This window comes from Wyeomyia smithii, chromosome 2, assembly GCF_029784165.1.
Source record: "Wyeomyia smithii strain HCP4-BCI-WySm-NY-G18 chromosome 2, ASM2978416v1, whole genome shotgun sequence".
NCBI classification, from domain to species: Eukaryota; Metazoa; Arthropoda; class Insecta; order Diptera; family Culicidae; genus Wyeomyia; species Wyeomyia smithii.
In genome coordinates this window covers 198,231,334-198,241,890 of record NC_073695.1, presented here as the reverse complement: position 1 = coordinate 198,241,890, position 10,557 = coordinate 198,231,334, and the positions used below count along the sequence as shown (strand labels likewise).

Sequence of the window (10,557 nt, the reverse complement as noted above, 5' to 3'; positions counted from 1 at the left end):
AATCAGGCCATTTGGTTGTCAAAGGACTTTAACATGGGTTCATTCTCAGGCTCTCTACTACATACCCTTCCTTCAAGCTGAATTCTATAGTACCCTTGCTGACTTTCATCCTAACAAAAAGTCCCTCTTATAATAAAACTTTTCTGAGTAACGTATAATAGTTCTCTTCAGGGAATTGTAATTATGACGCGGTCTTGGCTGGAGGAACGAGGTTACGATAAGACTCCTTCCTCTTGACAAAAATATAAAAATATCCTACTTATAATAAACCTGACCAGAGGTGTAGCATTGAGTGCATCTTCAGGGAATTGTGATTGTGACGCGGTGTTGGTAGGAGGAACGAGGTTCGATAAGACTCCTTCCTCTTGACATAATAAGTCCTTCCTATAATAAAACTGATTTCAGAAATATTTACCCTCTACAGGGAATTGTAATTGGCGATATTGGCACGAGGAACGAGGTTTCGATAAGACTCCTTCCTCTTGACATAATAAGTCCCTCTTAGCATAAACCTGGCCAGAGAGGAACGTTAGGTGTAGCCTCAGTTCAGGGAATTGTGATTTGGCGATATTGGTAGGATAGAAAAGAGGCTCGGCGGTATAGTAGAGCAGTAAGCATGAAATGAAAGGGTAAACTCTCACACACAAGCACGGATATAAATGAAAAGCGTATCATTCACTTCATTAATGATACTGCCAATAATATGAAGTGCGGAGTACAGAAAACACCTGGGCAATATCACAATAGATCAAAATGTCTCTGGTCGCAGTGATGAGTCCACACAGAGAAAAAAAAACCTTGCGGCTACGAAGCTTTCTTTTATACGTGTTTGTATGTTATATGACTTTGCTTTTCTATACCGAGCCTCGTTCCTCTTGCCAAATATAGCCAATTATAATTCACTGTGAGAATTTCGTTGAGCATCCTTCGTGTAATCATAAAAGAATGCTTACTTTTTTAACTCATGCTTGAGTCATTTGACATCGAATGGTTTGATTCTACTGAGATTCGAACCCACGACTATTCGCTAGAACCGTTCTCTGTAGCCTTTGTATGCGTACACGTGTGTCAACTATGTTGCTGAGCTGCTATGTAATTCGGGAATGATAGAAATGTTGAAAGCAATGAGACTTTACAGTCTTTTTTTTTGTTTTTTTTTCTTTTTTTTTTAAGGGGGGATTTGTTAGTAGCTTAAGTATTTATGATACATATTAGTAAATAATGAGTATGTGTGTCCAATCACAAATGGTGACTTCTCAACACTGTTAGAAATTTGTAATTTTAATTGTTAGGATTTGTTTGCTTTCGCAATTAGGACTTATCATTCGTAGGGATTTAAACCTACTTGTCAGGAAAGGGGAAGTAAACTTACAACTAACTTAATTGCTAACTTATTGGCTATAAAGAGAGCTTATCGTAGCAATTGAGGATTGCAACGATTTTTGTCGAAAATTGTTAATAATTTTATTTTACATAGCTTCTAATGGTTCAACACCAGTAAGTCTATGTAATTCGAGTGTACCAAACCAAGGAGGACGCTTCAAAATCATTTTCAGAATTTTATTCTGAATCCTTTGGAGCGTTTTCTTCCTTGTTGAACAGCAACTTGACCAGATCGGTACAGCATAAAGCATTGCTGGTCTAAAAATTTGTTTGTAAATCAAAAGTTTGTTCTTTAAACAAAGTTTAGAATTCCTGTTAATGAGAGGATATAAACATCTCGTATATTTGATGCACTTGGCTTGTATACTCTCAATGTGCTCTTTGAAAATAAGTTTTTTATCATAAATTAGTCCCAAGTACTTAACCTTGTCGGACCAACTTAAAATAACCCCATTCATCTTGACAACGTGATTATTGTTTGGCTCGAGGAAAGAAGCCCTAGGCTTATGCGGAAAAATTATCATTTGAGTTTTAGAAGCATTGGGAGAGATTTTCCACTTTTGCAAGTAGGAAGAAAAAATATCTAAACTTTTCTGCAATCGACTGCATATGACACGAAGACTGTTTCCTTTTACGGAAATGCTTGTGTCATCGCAGAACAATGACTTTGTGCATCCTGGAGGCAAATCAGGAAGATCTGAAGTGAATATAATGTACTGGACTGGACCCAAGACTGAACCTTGAGGTACACCTGCTCTGACAGGAAATCTATCAGATTTTGAATTCTGATAGACAACCTGCAGAGTTCGATCAGTAAGATAATTTTTCAAAATTTTGATTAGGAAAATTGGAAAATTAAAAGTTTGCAATTTCGCAATCAAACCTTTATGCCAAACACTGTCGAATGCTTTTTCTATGTCTAAAAGAGCAGCTCCAGTGGAATAACCTTCAGATTTGTTAGCTCGTATCATATTAGTAACTCTGAGCAATTGATGAGTTGTGGAATGCCCATGGCGAAATCCAAACTGTTCATTTGCAAAAATTGAATTTTCGTTGATGTGTGACATCATTCTGTTAAGAATAATTCTCTCAAACAGTTTACTTATTGAAGAAAGCAAACTGATTGGTCGATAACTTGAAACTTCAGCTGGGTTCTTATCCGGTTTTAAAATGGGAGTAATTTTTGCATTTTTCCATAATTTGGGAAAATATGCAATTTTGAAGCAGCAATTGAAAATTTTCACTAAAAATTCCATTGTGCTCTCAGGGAGATGTTTGATTAGTATATTAAAGATTCCATCGTCACCAGGTGCTTTCATATTTTTGAAATTTTTAATAATTGATTTAATCTCATTCAAGTTAGTTTCAATTATTTCTGCAGGTAAAAAATTCTGGGAAGAAATTAAATCAAATTGACGTGTGACTTCATTTTCAATTGGACTCAAAAAATTCAAATTTGAGTTATGAACACTCTCAAACTGCTGAGCAAGTCTTTGAGCCTTTTGTTCATTGGATACAAGAAAACGTTCACCATCTTTTAAAACTGGAATAGGCTTTGAAGGTTTCTTAAGAATCTTCGCCAGCTTCCAAAAAGATTTTGAATATGGTTTCAATTTTTCAACTTTAGCCTCAAAATTTTGATTTCTCAGAAGAGTAAATCTATGTTTAATCTCTTTCTGTAAATCTTTATAAATAGTTTTAAAAACAGGGTCACGAGAACGTTGATATTGACGTCTGCGGACATTTTTCAAACGAATTAGAAGTTGAAGATTTTCGTCAATTATTGATGAATCAAATTTCACTTGAGCCTTTGGAACAGAATAATTCCTGGCATCAACAATTGCACATTTTAATGCTTCCAAAGCGGAATCAATATTCACTTCGTTTTGCAAATCAAGCTCATTATTGAAATTTCTCTCAATATGAGTTTTGTATCTTTCCCAATTAGCCTTGTTATAATTGAAAACAGAGCTCATAGGGTTTAAAACTGATTCATGTGATAAAGAAAAAGTTATTGGAAGATGGTCAGAATCAAAGTCAGCATGTGTGATCAAATCACTACATACATGACTTTGATCTGTTAGCACCAAATCAATTGTTGAAGGGTTTCTTACAGAAGAAAAGCATGTAGGACTATTCGGATACAAAATAGAATAGTATCCTGAAGAACAATCATTAAATAAAATTTTGCCATTGGAATTACTTTGAGAATTATTCCATGAACGATGTTTAGCGTTAAAATCGCCGATTATGAAAAATTTCGAACGATTTCTGGTGAGTTTTTGCAAATCACCTTTAAAATAATTTTTGAGCTCGCGTGTGCATTGAAATGATAAATATGCTGCGGCAATAAATAAAATCCCAAGTTCAGTTTGAACTTCAATTCCCAAAGTTTCAATAACTTTCGTCTCAAGATGGGGAAGAGCACGATGTTTGATTCGGCGATGAATAACAATTGTAACTCCACCGCCGGAACCCTGAATCCTATCATATCTATGAACCACGTAATTGGGATCATATTTTAATTTTATGTTAGGTTTCAAAAATGTTTCAGTAATAATTGCAATATGCACATTATTTACTGTTAAAAAATTAAAAAGCTCATTCTCATTGGCCTTCAATGAGCGAGCATTCCAATTTAATATTTTAATTGTTTTATTTAAAATCATTGCTAAATTTTGAATTAGAAACAATTTTAATAGTAAAATTTGTGCCTATTTGAATGGCTTCAAACATTGATTTTGCCTGCAACATGGCGTTCATAAGATCGAACATTGCCTGTTGCAAAAAAGAAAGTTTACCTGCCGTAATAGGCCCCAGGCAGTTGACATTAGAAAAAATATTTTCGGCAGCAATATTAGCTGGAGTGATAGGTGTACAATTATTTTCTAGCGTGTTTTGCTTACCCATATTAACGGTCATTTTCGAACTACCAACACTAGGCGGTATAATGTTCGAACTACCTGTAACCTGTGCATAAGTTAAACGGGTATGCAAAGGAGTAGGTAAATTATGCGTCACTGGTACGCTTGGAGAATTTGGTTTTGAAGTTGGGTTTAATTGAGAAATTGAGTTTTGTTTACCTTGCCTTGCCTTAACAATTGTTAAACGGACTGGGCATTGATAAAAATTTGACATATGGTTGCCGTTACAATTCGCACAGCGAAAATTTTTACTCTCTTTCACAGGACATTTTGTGAGAAGAGTCTCCACAATTGAGACATTTTTGGTCCATGTTACAGAATTTGGAACCATGGCCATAACGTTGGCAAGTACGGCATTGGGTGATATGCTTTTCACCTCCGCCATACTTCCTATAAATTTCCCACTTTACACGCACATTATACAAAGCATGTGCTTTTTCAAAAAATTTTAAGTTGTTAACCTCATTGCGGTTAAAATGAATTAAATAATTAACAAGGGAAATTCCAGTTCTCTGACTGTTTTCGCCTCGTGATTTTTGTTTCATCAGAATTACCTGGGTAGGGGCTATGCCAAGTAATTCTGTTAAAGTAAGTTTGATCTCATCAACGGTTTGATCGTTGGTGAGACCTTTCAAGACAACCTTGAACGGCTTGGCGTTCTTGGTGTCATATGTAAAAAATTTGTACATCTTGTCAGTTAAATACTGAACAAGACGATCACGACCCTTTACTGAGTCGGCTAATAAGCGGCATTCACCTCTACGGCCAATTTGATAGGTAACTTTAACGTCAGAAACAAACGTTGAAAGTTCCTTTTTGAATACATTAAATTCAGAAGAAATAGTTACCACAATAGGTGGAACTTTCTCCTTTTTTAAAGATTTTATATTTTGTATAGTTTCATTATTAATAACTTCCATTTCACCAGCTTCTTGCTCAGGCAAAATATCAAAAGGATTGTCACTACAGACACTCGAAGTGTCAGAAAGAGTTGCCTCTCTTTTCCTCCCTGCAGCGATGCGAGGTTTCTTTTTCCGTCCAGCCATTTCAGGTGATACGAAAAAAGTTAAAACAAATGTTAAATTCAAAAGTAGGTAGTCTTGAGAAAGACTGATGGGAAATAACTTTCAGGTAGTCTTTAAAAGACACACTGACAAAACACAAACTTTGAAGCTATAGGCAGTCAAAGACCAGTCCACAAGCAACCGAAAAAACGTCTGATCTGTAGGACAGTTCAAGACGCACTGAGACAGTACAGTCAGTTTTTTTTTTTTTTTACCCGTGGGATGCGTTCAAGTTTGTATGGAACCGCGTAAAAAAGACTAAATTGATATGAAAAATTAACGTGGAAAACTGTCCTAAAACGTTGGAACGAAATGCAATATTATAAATTTTCAGTATTTACACCGAAAATTGTAATTTTTAAACAGATATATGATTACTTTTGTCCTGAACGGAAAACGTGATTGAAATGAGGTTGATATCTTGTACCGTTTTGGGCGTACAAAACAGACTGTTATTAGGAGCCCTGCTTCGAGATACAATAGAGTAGTTATTTTGAAATTTGTAAACATAACATTTGAATTAAAAGTAAGATTATAATATAATTTAGCAGCGGTCTGAGAGGCAAATGGACCTTTTATTTGACACTACGATCACAGACGCGCCACTCGATGACGATTTCATCGATCAGAAAAATAACGACAATTTTGAAATTATGCTTAGTGGGCAATAATGCCGCTAGTGTCGCTATGCGCAAACGTGCCTTTTCATCATCAAAGACAACGCTTGTGTTGATTTAAGCAAACGTGCATACCCATTAGCAAAGACAAAACCCGTTTTACGAAAACAAGATAGGTGGCAATAACTTCACATGGTGGCGCATGAGTGTAAAGTTTCGAATAAGGACGCAGATTTTGCTGGATTTTCGTTCGAAGAAGCACATATGTTTGACTGTGGTAAGATTATATTATAATTCAATATGACAGTAAGATACGGAAAATTTCTGGTAAATAAGACTGAGCTCGAGGAGCGTTACCTACGTACATACTTACACCCACACATACACATATACAAAAAATACTGAGTGCGTCTAACTGAGTCGAGTGGTATATGTCATTCAGCAGCCATGCAGAATTTCGGCTTGCACAGTCATTTTTATACCTTTCAAGTACTAAGACAAAACATTATCTGGAAACTTAAACTAAATTCAACCCTGAATTTATCAAATAAAGTCTATCTGAATTTATTAAATAAATTCAGACTGGTTTTACTAAATTTCCTGAATCATACAAACTAAAATAAAGCTTATTTCCTGATTTCTAATGAAACATTTTAATGCAAATTGCTGTAAAATGGTCAATGTAATTCTGAACTCGTAGACGCTAAGCATTTATCATTTATTTAAGTCGAAGGGCTACGTTGTTCACGCACTATCTTAAAATTTAATGAAACTTTGTGGGTGTGTATGTCTTACTAAACTAAGTAACTTTGTATGGTGAGCTTATAGAAAATTATCTGAATTGAAAAATAAAAAAAATGGAAGAAATAATAAAGATCCTACCTCGTAACCTCCAAATAAGTATAAAAAGATACTTCGTTAAGTAAAGCTTATACATCTACTAAGTTTTATTACTGCTGTGAGCATTCTACTAACATCTTGTTTGCGCAGAATCCGTCAAGAGCAGTTACGTTTCATCGAAAATCAATTATGACAACAACAGGCAGTGTTGGGTTCCGTTTAAACAAATACGCGATGTTTACAATCGATAACCGAAGGGATCAGCGCCGCTGATCGATGATCACCAATCATCAACTATGGATTAGCAGAGTTTAGTTTATTGCTCGTCAATGCAAACGACAATAAATATTTTCGAATGCGAATTACAGTGCGATGCGCGAAATTATACACATAAACTTATAAATTTTATTGCGATGGGTTGTCGGATCCGGACAACTTTGCTTACATATTTTATCTCTGGTAAAATTTTCACTTGCTGTTCCGATGCTGATTATATTGCACAAGTTATATGCTTTAAGAAAACACGGTTTCTAATGCCATTATAAAATATTGTTATTTAAGCTTAATCCGCGAGAATGTTTCTGAAAATTGACATTATGACATAGAGTTGTTCGATACATCGTCCATCGATTTTTGTGACCAAAAATATAGCATCGCTCGGAACTATACACTTGGCGACTGGCTTTATGCGAAATTGACTGGCCACTGGTCAACACAGGTGTGGCCCCGAAGCTCCAACTAGAAAAAATGAAAGATTATAGGTTTTTAGCCATTCCTGTAAATGTTGATGCCCCCAGCCGTTAAAATTTTTTCGAAGACCTATAAATGAGTTTTCTCGTAAACATAACGTTGAAGCGACGAACCCGGCGAGCAATTACTATGCGAACTCTCATGTAAGTTGACGCGTTTTAATAATAGCTAAGGGCCCCAAAATCACAGGAATGATTAAAAAGATACAATCTTTCTAGGGCGCTATTTCGAGCTTCAGGGCAGCATTTTTTTTTTCGCTTTTGTCGACCGGTGTAATATACTTATACTAAATTTTGTCCATAATTGTAGCTCAATATACTAACACTCTTTCATGTTTATTTTCATATCTATACATTTTCGCAATAATGAGTTCAATTCTGATATCTCCAACACTACCATCAGTCAAAGTTTTGGAATTGTCTTATTTAACCTGCGAAACTGTATCTTCCTGGTGCAGTTTTGGGTTTACCTAATGTTCATTTTTGACCATGTCTTATGTTTTAAACCGAATCAACGCGTCCTTCCTTTCTCTGTACTTGTATCGCAAGTATATACAAGCAAGTGATTACCTGCATTATGTTGCCGCTATTGTTTGGTGGGAGGATATTTGTCTCAAAACATTTCGACCTCTTTTCCTGGCCATAAAGGAATGCGAAAGGGAGAGAGAGACACGGTGTATGTGGCACCACAGTGTAACCCAAAATCAATTGTGCTGCTGAGTACAAACATATTGCCAGTTTGCATTGTTCCTTTGCTTTTGGGGGCGGATGAACCGTCGTCCTTTTATGACAACATGCCACCCATTTTTTTCTGCCTTGGCTTGATTGGTGAGCCGGCTGGTCTGTGGAAAGAGTTTAATGTTTGGAGAGGACACATGTTTACAGTTGTAATTAGGATGTTCAGCTTTCATAAAAATAGGATGAATGTTATTTCATTTGGGAAAACTCTAGAGACGAAAAGTAAAACGTAACCATACTTGCATTTTGTTTTTACATTTTTGGCAGATCCTGCAGACTGCTGAAAAGCAATATAACAATAATGAAGAATTTGGAACCGACAGATGTTGCAGCGGTTAAGCCGCTTCTCTAAAGCAATATGCCAAAAGCAGTTCGTTGCTTTTCTCAGACAAGTGTCATCACATTACTGCACGAGCTCGATTGTTACTGAAAGAATGTTTGTTTCATCTCCATTGCACTACCGGATCACGAGATTTTGTATCCATTGATTTTGATTTTGACTCTAAAGCAAAACAATTGTGAATTACAAAATAAATACATCCACATTCCCTCACGGAGTTTCAATAAGCACTTGAGAGAAGATGAACTTATTTGAAGTTTGAATGCGTGATTAGGAAGCTCTCAATAGTTATACGCGCAAGTGCTGGTAACCGCAACAAAATTAGCGATTACGTGTAATATTCTTCATTGCAACAGTACCTGGATTGTTCTGTGCCAAACTACTCCAATTTAGCGAACGTAAATATTTGATATAACCTGTGCGTGATTCGCGATTTGACCTACTTTTTCATGAAAGTTTTGGTTTCCGTCTTCGGCCCAGTATATAAAGCAAAGTCTTTCTTCGTATTTATCAGAAGAACTGTTTGAAACTATCGGAAATGATCTCGAGGAACGCTTCAGTGGCATCATCAATAGGCATGGCACTGCTTTTTGTAAGTATCAAAGACAAATCTAGACGAAATCAAATTCATTCATTTTCCTCAGATAACAGCGACCACAGCTCAAAACATTGCAGATGATGAGTTCACCTCAGGAGTGCTCCGTCAGGCTTCTACCGACGATATACTTTATCCTTCACCAGCAGCGTGCGGAAGCGGGCAACTAACCATTTGTGTAGGCTGTCGAACGGTCAAGATATGCGTCGGTACTGACGATACTGCTAACCCAACGCAAATCTGCCCTTCTTCAGCTCCGTTCTGCAACATTGCCGAGGGTGGATGTTCAACAATACCGGACGATACCCAGGATGCATGTTCGGAGGCATCTGAAAATTTGAAATTCCGTTGCACCGGCAAAGGAAAGTATCCAGATCCGTTATCTTGTGAGGGATATTATTACTGTTCAGGAGTGGATCGATCTGATGACGCGTACAGGTGCCCTTCAGGTTATACGTTTAACAGTAAAGTTCAACTGTGCCAACGCTACTATAGGGGATGCCAGACCGTCAACTGCACAACCAACGGTCCAATTATAAAAGTTTACCCTCCCAACAGTCAGTACTTTTACTACTGCCAATACAATTTTGCAGACTCCACGACAGATCCGAGCATCGTCATGTTCTCTTGCGGTGATAGCGCTACTTTTGATACCAGTGCTAATAAATGTATCTACAAATGTAGAAAAGAAGGTTTGTACGCTAAGTCGAGCAACCCGAACGCGTACTATCAGTGCTACTGGTACAATGGTAGACTGACATATATCGAACGTTCCTGTCCACAGTCCACCCAGGTGTTCGACGATACCAAAAAATTGTGCCTTGCTCATACAGGAGATTCTGGCAAGCGACACCACGAGCACAAGCATTATTAAATACAATTTGCTAGTTGATAGAGAAAATAAACATCCTATAATTACCACGTAAATAGTAGTTTGATTTCACACGGTGGGAACGGGTCACCGAAAAGTTAATTTACACTTCATATTAGAGCTTGCACTTTTCACGTGCTGCTCATGAAAAAAGTAATTTGAAAATAGGATTCAACAACTGCAAGTGCTTAGGCCAATATTTCAACCATTAGGGTGGATGGGGGTTGTGGCCTTTTCCATACAATTTTGAGGTTAGAATTTTGAGCGTTGAAATTTTAGCTTCCAATAAATGAACAGCGCTCAAATAGTCCGTAGAATTGCTAAGAAGCCTATTAACTGGGTTGTCGTCCGGCATCCTTGCGACGTAACCGGCCCACAGAAATCATCTGACTTTAGTCAGATGTGCAATGGCTTCCTCCCAAAAAGGCGTCTACGC

General features: G+C 36.9%; 1 protein-coding gene across 1 annotated transcript; it reads left to right on the top strand.

The window, feature by feature from the left end:
* The first annotated feature begins 9,232 nt into the window (after nt 1-9,232).
* On the top strand, nt 9,233-10,124 carry LOC129720324 (uncharacterized). The gene is made up of 2 exons (XM_055671782.1): nt 9,233-9,247; nt 9,300-10,124. Exons 1-2 carry the CDS (start codon nt 9,233-9,235, stop codon nt 10,122-10,124), a joined length of 840 nt encoding a protein of 279 aa, XP_055527757.1.
* The last annotated feature ends 433 nt before the right edge of the window (nt 10,125-10,557 follow it).